Here is an 18,879-nt window from a genome sequence, read left to right as displayed (position 1 = left end):
CAGTAAGTCACAACGGATAGTAATGCAAAATCACTCTTTATTGGTCCGTATTAAGAAAAAAAAAATTTTCATAAGCATATATGTTTTTGTCCAAAACAAGTTACAAATGACGTTTCGGCCTGAGCCTTCGTCAGATTGGACTTATCTGCATGTAATCATGAAAAATGACAATAATCAGTATCACATAAGAGTGAGAGAACAATAACATAAACTCGAGCAATGTAGAGGTACAATTGGGATGCAGCAAAAAATTGCAACACAGCAAGAAATGAAACACATGATATAAATGTCATAATACAGTACAAGGACAAAAATGGAGAAAAAGTGGAGAAAAAGTGGAGAAAAAAATGGAGAAAAAGTGGAGAAAAAATGGAGAAAAAGTGGAGAAAAAGTGGAGAAAAAATGTAGAAAAAGTGGAGAAAAAATGGAGAAAAAATGGAGAAAAAGTGGAGAAAAGGTGGAGAAAAAGTGGAGAAAAAGTGGAGAAAAAATGGAGAAAAAGTGGAGAAAAAGTGGAGAAAAAGTGGAGAAAAAATGTAGAAAAAGTGGAGAAAAAAATGGAGAAAAAGTGGAGAAGTGGAGAAGAAGTGGAGAAAAAGTGGAGAAAAACTGGAGAAAAAGTGGAGAAAAAGTGGAGAAAAAATGTAGAAAAAGTGGAGAAAAAATTGAGAAAAAGTGGAGAAAAAGTGGAGAAAAAGTGGAGAAAAAGGGGAGAAAAAGTGGAGAAAAAATGGAGAAAAAGTGGAGAAAAAGTGGAGAAAAAGTGGAGAAAAAATGGAGAAATAGTGGAGAAAAAGTGGAGAAAAAATGGAGAAAAAGTGGAGAAAAAGTGGAGAAAAAATGGATAAAAAGTGGAAAAAAAGTGGAGAAGAAGTGGAGAAGTGGAGAAGAAGTGGAGAAGTGTTTGTTCATGCCAGATGGGAGATAAATATTTTTTTACCGACGCTGTCATTTACTGTAACGTAATCATCGGTGTACGGTGTATACCTGTGATCACGTGAGCGGGGACCGGAAAAACCGTCCTGAATCATGATCTCCAGGGTCTCAGCTAGCCCTGAAACCTCGGTGATTTTCTGACGCCGGGGGGCGTTATTCACTTATTTCTGCCTGCTGTTTATAAACGGCAGATCAGAATAAGGCTACATTAACACGACCGATCCATTTTTGCGGTCTGCAAAAAACAGTCCGTTTTTTTTCACGGGTGCATCCGTGTGGCATCCGTTTCCGTTCCGTAGACGGTCCGTATGTCATCTGTTTGTCATCTGTGTGCCTTCCGTTTTTTTGTGTACTGCAAAAAAAGTGAAGGAGGGTAAATGCATAAATTTACCCAGGATCCATAGCTTCATCCTACATGAGGCGGTCACATGTTCACTCCAGTGCCATTTTCTACTGCTTTTCACAGCGTAGAGCGCTCTGGTGATTTTCTTGTGCTTGTACACTTCATATCAGTCTTTTCTGTCATTATAATGGCAGAAAGACACATAATGTCCCACTCTTCTGCATTTTGTAATTTTGCACCCTTTGGTGCCTTTCATGTGGCACTAAGGGGTGCTTAGCTTTTTATTTAGCCAAAAAAATGAAAAAAAAATGACGTAGGGTTCCCCCTATTTTTGTAGCCAGCTAGGGTAAAGCAGACGGCTGCAGCCTGCAGACCACAGCTGGTAACCTCACCTTGGCTGGTAATCCAAAACTGAGGGCACCCCACGCTGTTATTTTAAATTAAATAAATAATTAAAAAAAAAAAACACGTAGGGGTCCCCCCAAAATTGGATCACCAGCCAAGGTAAAGCAGACAGCTGGGGTCTGAAATTCTCAGACTAGGGAGGTCCATGGTTATTGGACTCTCCCCAGCCTAAAAATAGCAGGCCGCAGCCGCCCCAGAAGTGGCGCATCCATTAGATGTGCCAATCCTGGTGCTTCGCCCCAGCTCATCCCGCGCCCTGGTGCGGTGGCAAACGGGGTAATATATGGGGTTAATACCAGATGTGTAATGTCACCTGGCATCAAGCCCTGGGGTTGGTGAGGTCAGGCGTCTATCAGATACCCGACATCACTAACCCAGTCAGTAATAAAAAAAATAGACGACAAACACATTTTTATTTGAAAAAACACTCCCCAAAACATTCCCTTTTTAACCAATTTATTAGAAAGAAAAACAAATCCAAGTCTGGTGTAATCCAAGGGGTTGCCATGACGATCCACACTGTCTCAGTCAATGAAGAGCAGGATGTTCCCCATTGGCTGGGAGAGCAATGCAGTGACCTGAGCTAACATCAATAGGTCAGCCCAGGTCACTGCAGGGCATGACAAGTGCTGCTGTCAGCGAGGTACATTACCTGCGCTGATCTCCAGCACACTGACAGCACCTGTCACTGAGTTCAATGACCGCCGCCTTCACAGCCAAGTATCGCGAGAGGCCCGTGACGTCACCGCTAGTCAGTCTCGGGTCGGAAGCGAGAGAAGGTGATGTGACAAGCGACGGCCATGGAGGACAGTGACAGCGCTGAGGTCGGGATGGCGGGACTTCATCACCGCAGGTAAGCCGAGCGGGACCATGTGTGCAGTGTGTGTGTGTGTGTGTGTGTGTGTGTGTGTGTGTGTGTACATGCCGCGGGCAGGAGGGGGCGGAGCGAGCTGAGCGGGGAAGTGTGGGCTTCCTGCACGTAACAAGGATAAACATCGGGTTACTAATCAAAGCGCTTTGCTTGGATACCCGGTGTTTATCTTGGTTACCAGCTTCACTGGTAACCTGCACACTGTAGCTGTAAAAAGCCCTGCTTTTTGCTGCTAGAACCGTTCTCAAACGTATCTAGAACTATCGAGCTTTTGCAAAAAGCTCAAGTTCTAGTTCGATCTAGAACAGCCCCCAAAATCACTCGAGCCTCGAACTGGAGAACCTCGAACCGCGAACCGCGCTCAACTCTAGTGGGGACAGGGTCCCAGAGGTCTGTGATGGAGGCAGGAGGCCTCCTGCCTCCATCACAGACCTCTGGGACCCTGTCCCCACTCCTTGTGTTATCCAGGCATCCTCTCTTTTCCTCCACCTGTCTTCTGGGCCTCCCTGGCCTCCGTGACGTACCCTTGCAAAGCAAACGCCACATGGTACAGTCCTTTGACGTTTAATTCGTCCCATCCACCTTTCCATAATACGCAAAAACCTTGAAAAAGGCCTAACATAGGCCGAAACGTCGGCTTTTGCTCTATTGTGGTGGCGTTTTCTTTTTTGCAAATAGTCCAATAAAATAACACTTTTTTTGCATTTATTCTCTGTGTCCTATTTTGAGTGCTTGGGATCCAATATATAACTAAAATTGTACAAACCCATTAATATTGGTGCGACTGGCTGTTAGTCTAATGTGTTTGTCGGCCTCCTGATGGCAAATATTTTTGTTTTCCCCAAGATAAACAAATGTCAGAGTAAGGCAGGAGCTTTCTCAGAGAAAACAGCGCTCAGTCAATCCAAGCTTTCCTGTGTATGGGGGAGTCAGGAAACATAGCTGTAGCCTGAACACTGTCCATTTTTACAGATAACAGAGACACGCTCAGATGCATACTAATTAAAATAAATGGGATCTTCACACCACTGTGTTTTCACACAGAATATGTGTCCAAGTGAACCACCTGCGTGTCCGTTTTTCCGGCAGCACGGATAAAATATGGACATCACATGGATAGCATATGTGTGATATGTACCAAAAAACATAGATAATACTGAAATTAAAGGTACAGCAGACAGCTGGGGGCTGGTATTATTAGAATTGGAAGGTCCATGGTTATTTTGCCCTTCCCAGCCTAAAAATAGCAGCCCACAGCTGCCTCAGAAGTCGCACATCCACTAGATGTGCCAAACCTGGCACTGAACCTGGCTCTTCCCAATTGCCCTGGTACAGTGGCAATTGGGATAATTGTTTATTATTTTGAAGCCAGTTGTGAACTGACAGCTGGCATCAAGCCCTGGTGTTAGTAATAGGTAGGCATCTATCAGCCACCCCCAATACTAACCCAGTAGATGTAAATAGAAAAAAACACACAAAAAATATTTTATTTAAAAAAAAAACCTTAACCCTAGCCCTCATTGACCAATTTATTAAAAAAATGAAAAGCTTTGAAGTTCCAATATAATCCAATGAATCGGAAGTAATCCACAAAAATCGAACTTGAAAGACATAAAAACAGAGAATTAAAAAAATAAAGACAGGACACTGTCCCTCGTTCACCAATTTATTCCCAAAATAAGCCCAAGCTGCTCCGACGTAATGAACATTGAGGTCCCACAATGTTGCTGGACTCAGTGGCCCAGCCTATGAAGATTATTCAAAAAACGAACCCTATTGGCTGGAACTGCAAGTACTGCTGGCTCTCACACTGCATTCCATGAGAACTACCGGTGGTTGTGACAAGTGGTGATGTCATGAGGTCACTGCAGTTCACAGCAGCCAAGTCACACAGAAAGTAGTGCGAGAGATATCTGCTGTTCACTGCAGTGACCTCATGACATCACCTCTCATCACAGCCACCGGCTGTTCTCAAGGAGTCCAGCGTGAGAGCTGGCAGTAGCTGCTGTTCAAGCCTATGGGGTTCAAATGATCAAATGATCCATGATTGATCGATTGACAGAGGTCTAAGAACAGAATATGTGGGGGGTGGGTAAAAAATAACTGATGTCACATTTGAGTAATCAGATGTTTATTCGCTCTGCCTCTGTGTACGGTGAAAATTTTGATAATATTTTTAAAGGCATTATTTCATATATAGTATTTGGTCTAATTCAGAAATGGTAGCTCTGTGATCAAAATTGTCTATTCATCAAAACTTGCAGCAAGACCTCTTGGCTATATTCTTCTACTGAAAACAAGTGGTTTGTAGTATTAAGGCTGCTTTACATGTGTCGATTTCTCATGCGATCGCATTTGCGATCGCACCCGCCCCCATCGTTTGTGCGGCACGGGCAATTTCTTGCCCGTGTCGCACAATGCTGTAACCCCTCCGTCACATGTACGTACCCTCCAAACGACCTCGCTGTGGGCGGCGAACATCCACTTCCTGAAGGGGGAGGGACGTTCGACGTCACAGTGACGTCACACAGCGGCCGGCCAATAGAAGCGGAGGGGCGGAGATGAGCGGGACATAAACATCCCTCCCACCTCCTTCCTTCAGCATTGCCGGCGGGACACAGGTAAGCTGCAGTTCATCGTTCCCGGGTTGTCACACGGAGCGATGTGTGCTGCCTCGGGAACAATGAACAACTGGACGTTCGATTTTTAGAAAATGAGTGACGTGTCAACGATGAACGAGAAGGTGAATATTTCTGCTCATTCACCGTCGCACGTAGCTGTCACACGCTACGAAATCACAAACAATGCCGGATGTGCGTCACTTATGACGTGACCCCGACGTCATCTCGTTAGATATATCATAGCGTGTAAAGCCCGCTTAACTGTGCTTCCATGAGAACATTAGCATTTCATTCAGTTCATAGGATTTACACTGTGGTATGGAGGACTTGCGATATATTGATTTTGATGTTTGTTTTCTTTTTTAGGTTTGCCAACTTCTCTTACTGAGCTTCACCTCGATGGAAACAAAATCGCCAAAGTTGATTCTGAAAGCTTAAATGGATTGAACAATCTAGCTAAGTACGTATGCACAATTATTCATATAGAAAAAAAATGGAAAAAAAATCCTTAACATCATAGAGGTTATCGAGAGGACAATTGAGTTAAAGGTTTCCTCACACAAACTTATGGAGTGCACTGACCTGTTTATGTCGCCAAAATTTTCTGCTGTGGATTTGGTGACAAATCTGTGACAAATCTGTGACAAATCCACAATGAAATCCAGAGTTAGATGTTTATTTCTATGCGGGTTATTACAAAGGGTGAAATCTGCAGTGAAAATCCACATATCGATGAGTATTCTGCACAACAAATTGGCAGAAAGCTCTTATATTCATACTGATTTTTATATTGATGCACACCCCTAACCATACCCCAAGCCACACCCATTTAGCAGTGAGGGACATTCAGCAGGTGCCTCACACTTTTTATTCATTCATTCATAGTTGTAATAGCCAGAACATGCTCACATTTAGGCCCCTTTCACACGTCAGTGATTCTGGTACGTTTGTGCTTTTTTTTAAACGTACCAGAATCACTGACATACGCAAACCAATTATAATGAATGGGTCTGCTCACACGTCAGTGAATTTTCACTGCACGTGTCTCCGTGCGGCGTACCCGCGTGTGCGTGTTTGCTGCACGGAGACATGTCCATTTTTTTCTGGCATCACTGATGTTCCACGGACCACGCAGTGGTGTGGTCCGTGAAACACGTGCCAGAAAAAAACGTGCTTTTAAAATAAAAAACATTTTAACTCACCCGGCGTCCAGTGATGTCCTCTGCAGCCCGTCCTCCCTGCTCCTTCTGTGCCGGCTGATTACTGTCGCGCATATTCATTATGCGCGACACAGCCGACCCGGAAGCAGCTACTGCGGGGGTCACCGCCGGCCGGATGCTGCGTCGCGGGAGCGATCAGCCCCATGGACAGCGGGAGCGGGCGCAGGTGAGTGAATCTCTAAGTGCAATCACGGGCCACGGAGAACGAAGCCCGGATTGCACTTAGACAACCCACGTGTGCCGTGATTTTTGGCACACGCAGGGACATGTGCGTGTTTTACACGCCAGTGAAAAACGTCTGTGTTTTTCACTGACGTGTGAAACGGGCCTTATGTGGCTTCACTATATGACATGTTTTTTTTGTGTCTGTAAGGCCCCCTTCACACGTCAGTGATTCTGGCATGTATGTGCTTTTTTATACGTACCAGAATCACTGACATACGCAGACACATTATAATCGATGGGTCTGCTCACACATCAGTGATTTTTCACTGAACGTGTCTCCGTGCAGTGTACACCCGTGGCCGTCATTCTGCACGGAGACAAGTCAGTTTTTTTCTGGCATCACTGATGACCTACGGACCACACTATGGTGTGATCCGTGTGTGATCCATGAAACATGTACCAGAAAATTATGGACATATTAAACATTAAATATTTTCAACTTACCTTGCCTGCGATTCGCTCTGCAGCCTCTGCTCTTGGCAGCTCCTGCCTGGCTTATGAATATTCATGAGAGCAGGAATAGCCGACCAGGAAGTAGCTGCTGAGGGCGGTGGGCGGACGCTGGAGAGCTGAGGACTTCAGCACCATGGACAGCAGGAGCGAAGGCAGGTGAGTAATGTCCATATGCAATCACGGATCACGGATCAAGGATTGCACATGGACAACCTACGTGTGCCGTGAATCACGGAACACGGAGGGACATGTGTGTGTTTTACACGTCAGTGAAGAATGTCAGTGTTTTTCACTGACGTGTGAAACGGGCTTAAGGCCTGTTTCAGACGTCACTGATTCTGATACATGTGTGCTAGTTTTTATACATACCAGAATCACTGACATATGCAGACCCATTATACTAAATGGGTCTGCGCACACATCAGTGATTTTTCACTGACCGTGTCTCTGTACGGCGTACACATGTGTCCGTAATTGCCGCACAGAGACATGTCCGTTTTTTTCTGGCATCACTGATGACCCACAGACCACACTATGGTGTGATCTGTGAAACACGGACATTGAAAATTAAAAACATTTTTAACTCACCTTCTCCAGCAAAGCTCTCTCCGACCTCTGCTGGCTTCTACTTCAGAGCTGGCTCATTACTGGCTGCATATTCATATATGCAGCCACAGCTGACCTGAAAATAGCTGCAGCAGGGGCGGAAACACAGCAGAGCGGAAGAGTTCAGCACCACGGACAGCAGGAGCGGGGACAGGTGAGTTTATCGCCATGTGCAATCATGAATTATGGATAACGTATCACGGATTGCACATGGACAACCCATGTGTGCCATGAATCATGGCACACGGAGGGACATATGCGTTTTTAACACATCAGTGAAAAAGGTCTGTATTTTCACTAATGTGTGAAACAGGCCGAAGGTCATGTTCACACTTTGCATAAATCCTGTGTTTTTTGTTTATGTAGATTTCTGCACCAAACTACACAATAAGGCTATTACAAACTACAGAATTAGGGTGAGAATGCACTTTGCGTTTCCACCTGCGTTTTAGGTGCTTTTTAGGTCCGTTTTGAGAAGCACCTTTTTCATGCCAAAAGGCATGCATTTTGATTTCACAGCAAAGTCTATGAAAAATGGGGATTTCTAGACCCCACTTTGCATTTTAAAACGCTGCGTTTAATTTGCATATTTTGTGGCAAAAACCATGCGTTCAAAGAAGCAACATGTCAATTGTTTTTGCCATTTTGGGTACGTTTTGCTAACATTGAAGTCTATGAGAAATGGCAAAAACCAAGATTCCAGCAAATTCCTGCATTTTACCTGCTTTGCCAGTGCAGAAAACATGCGTTTTGGACTTCAAAATAATGATATCATATGTCCCTTTACATACACACACACACACACACACACATAGTCCGACAATTAAAAATAAGAATTTTAATAAATTATTGCTATTTTTCCATTAAATATCATATTACAGCTATAATTTCATTAAATTATTCTATTTTCATTATTTTTCACAAAAATATAGTTTTGTTTCTTTTTTTCCAATTTTTTCATTGAGTTTGACTATTTAAACTTTATTTAGCAGTGTCATGATGTTCAAAACGCATCTATCAAAACGCAGGTGGAAAAGCATGTAAAAAGCGCTGAAAACGCATCTAAAACGCGGTAAATACGCATGCGTTTTCAGCGCTAAAGTTCTGAAAAAGGCAACTTTGGTCAAATCAATTAAGCCCAAAATGTGCGTTTAGAACTGCAAGTAGATGAACGCAAAATGCGTTCTCACCCTAAGGCTGTTACAATAAGGCTGTTAGGCAAACTACATAATTCCACGCGGCGGAAAATTTGCAGAATTTGCCGAGATTTGTTCGCGGAAATTCTGCGGATTTTTCAAAAATCCGCGGTACAGCAAGTCCCCAGCCATTTCTATGGCATTTTGGAACTGCTGTGCCCATGCTGCGTTTTTTCCCGCAGCGGAAATATTGCAGATTTCCCTGCGGAAAAATCTGCAGCATGTCAATTATTCCTTTGGATTTTTCCGCAAGATTCCATACTTACCTGCCTTGATAGACGACACCGGGAGGAGCTCTCAGTGCAGTGGAGCCAGGAGCAGGAAGCAGGAGGTGGGTGGCGCCTGCATGAGCTACGGTCATGTGACAGCCAGAGCTAGTTCAGGCCCACCCAGCTTCACTGGCAATGTGCAGACAGACACAGAGGGAAGTCCTGCGTGATGGAGGTAAGTATGAACTCCACGATCACTCAGCACTTGTTCTGCATTGAGGATGCAGTGCCGAAGCCATGGTACTGTATCCTCAATGCAGAATGACCGCAGCATATCCGCACGACATTCCACAATACAACCGGAGCATTTAAACAGACAAAGTTGTGCTGCAGGTTTCTGGGAGCTCCTGCAGAATGTCCTGCGGATTTACCCACAGGACACTTTCCTCATGGGCACATAGCCTAATAATTTTGTCTGATTGCTGCATTTTTTATGCCTGTTCCATAATATTTCATGCGTTTGTGGTGAAGATGTGAATCCACATTTTTAAGTGTTATTATAGTTCAGAAAAGCTTTGATTCTGCACTTACAAAACTAACTACAGTTTTTCCTGCATTTGTTTAAACTCTGCGTAAAAACCTCTAGAGGAAAAAGAAGCACCTAAAGCGCACAGTTTAGAGGCATCTTTAGTGTACAGCGGCGTCTTTTCATGAAATCACATCCATTTTGCTTTGGACAGTTAAGCACAACAGAATTTCTGTGCAAAAAAAAGCAGCAGAAAAAACCCCACAACATTTACACTACATATGGACACGGGCTAAATGTCCAAGCAAAGTGGATATGATTTAATGAAATCTCTGCCCACAGAGTGTCTAAAGATGCTGCCGAACTGTGCGCTTTTGGTGCTTTTTTTTCTCTATAGGGTTCTATGTAAAACCTGAAAAAACGCAAGCAAAAAAATGCAGTTGTATTTTTAAATGAAAAATCAAAGTTTTTCCATAGTATGAAAATGCATTAAAAACTGATTCACATCTGCAACAAACGTATATCAAATATCGGGGAAAACACAAAAAAACTCAGCAAACACGTAATAGTCAGAGAAGATTGTTATTGCATTGTGCGGTGAGGACACCGGCACAAAAAATGCAGAATTTACATTAAGTGTCAACACGGCCTTAGCATTACATTTTATTACATTTTGTATGGGTTTAATAGAGAAAAATAATAATTTTATGACATTTACTAGGGATGATCGAATACCTAAAATATTCGGCTTCGCAAATATTTTCCTAATAGGTCGCTGCTATTCGACTATTCGCAAATATTCAATGCGCAATGTAAGTCTATGGGAAACCCGAATAACAACTATTCGGAACTATTTGGGTTTCCCATAGACTTACATTGCGTATCTAATATTCGCCGCATAGCTGCGACCTATTCGGAAAATATTCGCAAAGCCGAATATTTGAGGTATTCGATCATCCCTACCATTTACTGATCCCCATAAATAATCTGATTGTTTGTTACGATTACAGGGACATCAAATATATCCATGTTATTTGCTGATTTCTAACACTTATTATTTTTTTAAAAGAGCGCAATAAAAATTACATTATTCATGTTTTTTAGTTATTTTAGTAATTTGACTAGAAGAAAAAAATATGTTTTTTTCTCCCTCTAGAATACAGAACATAGACATACACACTGCTTTGTACAATGGATCTCTATATCCAGTGCATTCTGCTTGTGCAGTCAGAGCCTGCCATGCAGCTTCAAGTGCAATAAAGTACAATTAAAAGTTTTTTTTAATCATTTTCTCATTGTTTTATCGCAGTTTTATAGGAAAAAAATCTGACTTTTTCTTCACCTCTAGGGACATAGAGATATATTTACAATCTATCTCTGTGTAGCTGAATAATCTGTTTCTGGGTACCCTGCATGCAATACAGGTCAAGATTACCAGATCCACCTATAACTCTGAGTCCAGCAAGTGGCTCAGTGGTAGAGCTGCTGCTTATGGGCAAGGAGTTCATTGTCCTTGGAAAACCAGAGGAGGATATTTAATTTATGCATTGCACTGAGAGGAGAAGGCTCCAATACAAGAGCAGTGAATGGCGGGACTGAGCCTTGAAATCGGGACAGTCCCACTGATTCCGGGATGGTGGTTGCTATGAAATACTGAATGTGTCAACGTCGCCTCAAGCTGTGTGTAACCAGCCACAAATAACTGATTTTTATTCAGCCTAATTGATTATATAATCTTAAGATCATAAAATTTGGCACCAGAAATTTATATAGTATAGAATTTTGGTAATAAACTGATAACATACTCATGCATATGCAATATATTTTTGTACTTTTAATAACGATTACATAATTTTTTGTCACTTTTGTCATTTACTTTATTATTAAATATTCTACACTTCTCCCTATCCAGGTAATCCTCAAATGTGTTTTTACTTCACTTCCTGTGACATTTCATTTGACAGGATTCACAAATGGGATGTCACAGGAAGCTGGGATGCACTAATTTCCCTGCAGCATCCATCATCCCACTTGGAAGAAGACATAATCTGGAGGCTGCACTGCAGTCACTTATCACACTTTCTTTCATCGCAGCCTGAATCCATGGTATCACTAAAAGCTGTGGGTGAAGTGACCAAGGCACCGGCCCTCTACTTCTGTCCCTGACTGCCACAGTGTCTTACTGTGAAAGGGGATGTAGTCAGTGGGTGCCTCGGTCACTTCTGTCACAGAGTGGTAAATGACTGCAGCACTGCCCCTGAGAACATCCTGCTCCAGGGAGTGATAGATACTGCTGTGAAGAGAGTGCAGCCCCAGCCTCCTGTGACGTCCCTTCATCCTAAATTTTTTCTATTCACTTTACAAAACATCCTCTCAAGCAAAACATTACAGAAAGGGAAGTAAAAAACCTCATTTAGAGATAAGATGGTTATGGAGAAGCGTAAGGCATTTTATAATAAAGCGAATGACAAAAGTGCTTGGAGGTAAATTTAGATATTTAAGGATAGTTCACATATGGGACTCTTTCGAAGTTACTTTGATTCTGAATAAATTATCTTTTCTTGAAATATATCTGTTAACAGGTTTCTGCTATCTCATCTGAGAGCAGCATTATCATTCAAAGAGATTCAGAATCTAACAATGTATCACTGAGATTACTGGCTGCAGCCACACTATCAGAATTTTTAACTTTTGTCATGTTGCAGAGCTGAGTGAGCTCTCCTGTCCACCCTGTGTTTCATATAGAAATTCTACATTGACAATGAGGTGTTGATCAGAGGAGGGGACCTGTCAGACTGCAATATGCTGCTTAAACAAACTTATTTACTATTTTAATAAACAAACTTATTTGCTAAAGCAAATAAGCAACTGATCAGACTGTGACAAGACAGGCATACTTGAATTTTCTGTGTTAACCTTTGCTGTCTTTAGCTTACTTAGCAAAAACCTGCTGACAGATTCCCTTTAATTTCTTTTTTAATATTATTCCTTTTACTTTTTATATGGCAATATGTTAGTATCATTCAATTTTCCAGACCAGTCCATATACTATACATGTAGCCATAAAATATTAGGTTCAAAGATCTCTTTAAGCCTTTACCATCAATGAGAATTTTTATTTATGCATTTTTATTTCTTTTCCTTCTCTTCTTCCAAGAGCCATAACTTTTTTTTATTTTTCCTTCGACAACCATATGAGAGACTGTTTGTTCTTGCAGTGTTTTATAACACCATTCATTCGATCATACAGTGTACTGTAGGGTGAAATGGTGAAAAATTATTGTTTTATATTTACGACATTCATTCTGTGGTAATAATTACTTGCCAATTTAATTATTCAGGTCAGTATGATCATAAAGTGTAGACATTTATAAAAACAAAAAAAATGGTTTGTAAATTTGAGTTTTAACTTTTTTTATTTGCTATTCAATGGACCTGTGCAAATGCTTGTTTTTTTTTTAGGCTGGCTGAGGTTTTTATCTTATGAAATACACAAGATTTTTTTTTTAATTTTTATAGCGTATTTGGTCATAGATGCAGCAACTAAAAATTACCAATTCTGGCCTTTCTTTTTTTTTGCTTTACCCTATTGATGGTACACATTAAATATATATTTTTATAGATATGTGATACTGAATGTTTTATTTTATTTTTTCTATTTTTTAAACTAGCAAAAGGGGGTATTTGTATTTTTAGATTTTAAAATTAGATTTTTAAGTTTATTTTTGAGTACACTTAGGGAGCATGAACTCGCGATCATTTTATCACTTGTTCCATATATTGCAATACCGCAGTATTTTAGGATATAAAGACAATTATAATCTTCTATGAAGCTCACTAGCGTGTGCTATAAAGGCTTCACAGGAGTACCAGTACTCTAGGATCGTACACCTTAAATTCTACTATCAAAGCTTGATAATAGCATATAAGTGGTTAACAGCAGCAATCAGAGATTGGCTATGATTTCTACTGTTAGAGGTGGATACCAGTGATGTAGCTCAGTGGGCATCTATCATATGTAGAGCAGGTTCAGTTCCAAAGCCCATCTTACCCAACCACAGTTATAACCTAGTAAGTGTACAGTTAGAAAACACACACACACACACACACACACACACACATATACACACACACACACACAATAGTTTATTTGAATACATTCCCAAACATTCCCTCATTGAAAAAAATATTAATTAAAAAGAAATCCTCAAAGTTTCGATGTAATCCAATGGTGTAATGTCCCATAACACCCATTAAATCCTATAGAGCTTCATTCTCAGAATGAGACTCCATAGGTCACTACCGGTAAGTGGCAGAACCTGAATTTCTAACGTTTTACCTGCGCTGGTTATCAAAAAAGGGGGGACACCAAGTCATTTTTTTAAAAATTATGATTATGGTGTTCACAGCAGCATATACGCATCTTCACCATACTGAAAAGATTGTTGATTTGCTGCAGCCTTTCAACAAACATACAAACAACAAACTTCACTCAACCCATATTCTTTCTTGACTGGACTGCCTTCTGTCATGTCTGAAGCTAATTTCCTGTGTTCTGTATGTTACTATTGAGGAGGTCCTAGTCATATTCTCTTCCATTAGCGGCCATTGAATGGATGTAAATGTCCTTTAAATAGGACAACCCTTCAAGTCATTCAAGGCATTCTGAACAAGTGAGGATTAAGAGCAGCCAGGCCCTCAACGGTTTAGAAAACGTGGGCCCTTTGCCAGCCCCCGATGTATCACCGGACATGTCACATGATTCCCTTTTATATATCATATTATAGGTAATGCTGTTGTGCACATCTGCAGATCCAAAATCATAGCTACAAACTTTTGAAGAACAGAAAGAGGTATAAATCATGACCATGACCCTAGCCAAACGTATCTATTAAAAAAGCATTAAAAACTCAGACTCACATCTACACCAAATTCACATCAAATAAGGGGGAAAATTCAGAAAAAAAATACATCAGTAATATTGTTATTACGTTTTTTGCTGTGGACATCTGCAGAAAACGTGCAGTAAAAAGCAGTAGAAACATGCTACTTGTGAACACAGCCTCAGCGTTAGATTTGTATTACATATTTTTATAGATGTAATAGAGAAAAATGATTACAACATTTTGTTTTACGTCATAAATAGTGATGAGCGGACTCGCAGATAACTGGGACTGGTGGTTTTTTTAAATTTATTTATTTAAATAGATTAAAAAAAGTTGCATACAGTTTCTCTTATTTTGATACACAGCCAAGATAAGTGCATGGATGGAGACTGTAACCATATGCTTTATCTGTGCTGGGTATCATAATATGGGTGGGGTGGGACCCTACGCCAAATATTTTATTTATTTTTATTGTACGATATAGACCTGCAGACAGTGCTTGTGAATGGTTGCAGGCAGACGCTGGCACACAGCCTGAGGGCATGTCTGACTGCAACCAATCACAAACATTGGTAAGCAGGGAAAGCAGTGGATATGCCTAATGTGCGGCCCCAAAAGTGAATGGGTGGCTACAAGAGCAGTTACAGCCATGCCGGAGGCTCAGTAAGTATGAAGTGATCACTTCATTCTTATTTTTTTATTTTTCCTTTTTTATTTCCTGAGTTGCCAGATCTGGATCAACACCCGGCACTCAGGCACTGAGCCCAGCATACAGCTAGGTTTGAGACGACACGGATCCGGAGTCCACACATCATTAGTCATAAATAGTCTGATCACCGTATTGAATGGGTTGTTACAATAAGTGCTCATGCGAACGTAATGGCTGAATATTCTGCAGCGATTTGACAGCACATGTGCGCTTTAAATCGCTGCAGAAACACTGCATAATGAATGCAGTATTTTTGTGAAAAAAACCTATTTCATACGCTATGGCTGCTGCACCCACCATAGACAGAGTGGGAGCTGCATCCAGAACGCACAAATAATTGACATGCTCATTTTATGAACGTACGGATTTGGGTAAAAATTTTAGCACCCGAATCACTGCGTTCATAAAAGCATCGTGCGCACATATCATGCACAAGCTACATAGATTGTGCAGGGGACGCAGGGCGCATGCATTTACGCTGCAGTGCAATACGCAGCGTAAATGCATGCAAATACGCAACGTGCGCATGAGCCCTTACAATGGCAACAACGATGTCTGTTATTTGCTGATTTGTGATGTTTATTTATTTATTTTAAAAGAACAATAAAAATGTAATTATTGTAATTATTTTTATTATCATTAAGTTATTTTATATTGAAAAAATATCTTTTATTCTCCCTTTAGAATACAGATACATAGAAATACACTGCTATGTACAATGTATCTCTTTGTACCAGTATAATCTGCCTGAGAAGTCAGAACCTACAATGCAGCTTCAAGAAAAAAAATGTGCTGCTGTGACATCATTGGAGCCTGTGGTTCATAGGCTTTAATTTTTGCCTACACTGTTGAATGTTCCATAAGGACCATTAGAGCTCATGCACACGTTGCCTAATTGCATGCATTTACACTGCATATTGCACTGCAGCGTAAATGCATGCGTCCTGCGTCCCCAGCACAATCTATGAAGATTGTGCATGAGATGTGCGCACGATGCTTTTATGAACGCAGCGATTTGGGTGGTAAAATTTTGACCCAAATCCGTGCGTTCATAAAATGAGCATGTCAATTATTCCGTGCACTATGGATGCAGCTCCCACTCTGTCTATGGTGGGGGCAGCAGCCATAGCGCATGAAATCGGCTTTTTTTTTTAAAAAAACAAAACTGCATTCATTTATGCAGTGTTTCTGCAGTGATTTGAAGCGCACATGTGCTGTCAAATCGCTGCAAATTATTTAGCAGTTATGTGCGCATAAGCCCTTAGATGCAGATTACAGCCAATTAGCTGCTGTGCTCTGCTAATGTACAATGCTCCATTTAGTGGCCTTAAGGCCGCTTTACACGCTGCAATATCGCTACCGTGCATACCCACCCCCCTCGGTTGTGCGACACGGGCAAATCACTGCCTGTGGCGCACAACATGGCACGGAGCTGTCACACTACTTACCTGCCTAGCGACGTTGCTGTGACCGGTGAACCGTCTTCTTTCTAAGGGGGCAGTTTGTTCGGTGTCACAGCGACATCACTAAGCGGCCGCCCAATTAAAGCAGAGGGGCGGAGATGAGCGGGACGAACATCCCGCCCACCTCCTTCCTTCCTCATTACCGGCGGCCGCAGGTAAGGTGAGGTTCCTCGTTCCTGCAGTGTCACACACAGCGATGTGTGGTGCCGCAGGAACAAGGAACAACATCGTTACTGCAGCAGGAACAATAATTGAGATTGGGGGGCAGGATGTCACCGATTAGCGATTTTGAATGTTTTTGCAACGATTCAAAATCGCTCATAGGTGTCGCACACAACGACATCGCTAAAGCGGCCGGATGTGCGTCACAAATTCCGTGACCCCAAAGAGATCGGTTGAGCGATGTCTTAGTGTGTAAAGCGGCCTTTAGTTTCTGCACTTTTTCTGTACAATGAGAAGAAGGCTGTTGATGGCACTGGCACTGCTCACATGCACATATCTCTCATTAAAGAGGTAAGGAATCCCTAATTGTGTTTGTATTAGAACTCTCTAAATGGCACTAACGGGGAAGATATGTAACTGGTTTAACCTGTGCAGTCGCACAAGGGCCCAAGAGGTAAAGAGGCCCATTTTCAGTTCAACAGAAGCATGCAGATTTTATCACTGGCACAGTGAGATAGCCTTATATTTTTCTTGCCTAGGTGCCCTCCTCTGTCAGTGTCCACCACTGGCTATCTTTTTATTTGTATGCAAAAGTATGCAGGTATGTTTGTAGTGGAACAATAATATTAACTTCTTCACAATCTTGTGATTTTCCGTTTTTGTGCTTTTGTTTTTTGCTTTACTTATTCCAAGAGCCATGTCTTCTTTACTTTTCCATCAATATAGCCCTATAAGGGCTTACGTTTTGCAGAACAAATTTTCCTTTTGAATGACTCCATTTGTTTTACCATATGGTGTACTGGAAAATGGGAAAAAATTCCAAGTGCAGTGAAATTGCAAAAAAAGTGCAATTCCACAATTTTTTTTTTATTTACCATTTTCTCTACATGGTAAAACTGACCTGGGAGTAGGATTCTCCAGGTCAGTACGAGTGCATACACACCAATTTTGTATAGCCTTTGATCTTTTTTCTGGATCTTAGGCCTCAGTGATATCTTATTGTTTGCACCCTAAGCTGAAATTTTTACTGATATGGCTTTTTGTGTAGATATAATGTTTTGATCACCTCTTTTTGTATTTTATTGCAATGATGTGGTGTTAGAAAAAAAAATAATTCTGTTATTTATATATTTTTTCATTTTGCTGTTTACCAATCGGATTAAATTTATTTTATATTTTAATAGATCGGACAATTCTGAACTCGGCGATACCAAATATGTGTATTTTTTTTAATTGTTTGATTTTCAATGGGGCAAAAAAAGGGTTATTTGAAGTCTTGGTTTGGTTTTTTTTCATATTCTTTAAAACTTTTTATTGCATTTACTAGCCCTCTTAGGGGACTTGAAGCTGCGATCATCTGATCGCTTCTGCTATACAGAGCTGAAATCACAATCTCCTGTGAATGCCAGCTCACAGCCTGCATTCACAGGAAGAGCGTCATGACACACATACGGGTCATCAGCTGACCCCTGGCTGTCATGAGAATCCATAAGTGCCCTGTCATGATGTCACAAGAGCATAGGAGCAGGGAATGGCAGGTTCCTTGCCAGTGTGTGCTAAATCCCACTGTTAAGGCCGCTTTACACGCTGCGATATCAGTACCGATATCGCTAGCATGGGTACCCGCCCCCATCTGTTGTGCGACATGGGCAAATCGCTGCCCATACCGCACAACATCGCCCAGACCTGTCACACATACTTACCTGCCCGGCGACGTTTCTGTGACCGGCGAACCGCCTCCTTTCTAAGGGGGCGGTTCGTTCAGCGTCACAACGATGTCACAGTAGTATCACTGAACCATCGCCCAATAGAAGCGGAGGGGCGGAGATGAGCGGGACATAACATCCCGCCCACCTCCTTCCTTCGCATTGCGGCTGGGAGGCAGGTAAGGAGAGCTTCCTCGTTCCTGCGGCGTCACACGGAGCGATGTGTGCTGCCGCAGGAACGAGGAACAACTTCGTTACTGCTGCAGTAACGATATTTGAAAATGGACCCCCATGTCACCGATGAGCGATTGTGCACGTTTTTGCGACGATGCAAAATCGCTC

General features: G+C 41.7%; 1 protein-coding gene across 1 annotated transcript in view; it reads left to right on the top strand.

The window, feature by feature from the left end:
* DCN (decorin) overlaps window positions 1-18,879 on the top strand; it is a 179,704-nt gene that overhangs the window by 118,720 nt on the left and 42,105 nt on the right. Inside the window, exon 6 of the mRNA XM_075344797.1 lies at window positions 5,543-5,636. Within this exon, the coding sequence (XP_075200912.1) occupies window positions 5,543-5,636 (94 nt within the window). The remainder of the gene's footprint in view (window positions 1-5,542; window positions 5,637-18,879) is intronic.

Source organism: Anomaloglossus baeobatrachus, chromosome 4 (genome assembly GCF_048569485.1).
Source record: "Anomaloglossus baeobatrachus isolate aAnoBae1 chromosome 4, aAnoBae1.hap1, whole genome shotgun sequence".
In the NCBI taxonomy this organism is placed as follows: Eukaryota; Metazoa; Chordata; class Amphibia; order Anura; family Aromobatidae; genus Anomaloglossus; species Anomaloglossus baeobatrachus.
Note: the sequence above shows the minus strand (reverse complement) of the source record. Positions and strands in the feature narration are given on the sequence as shown.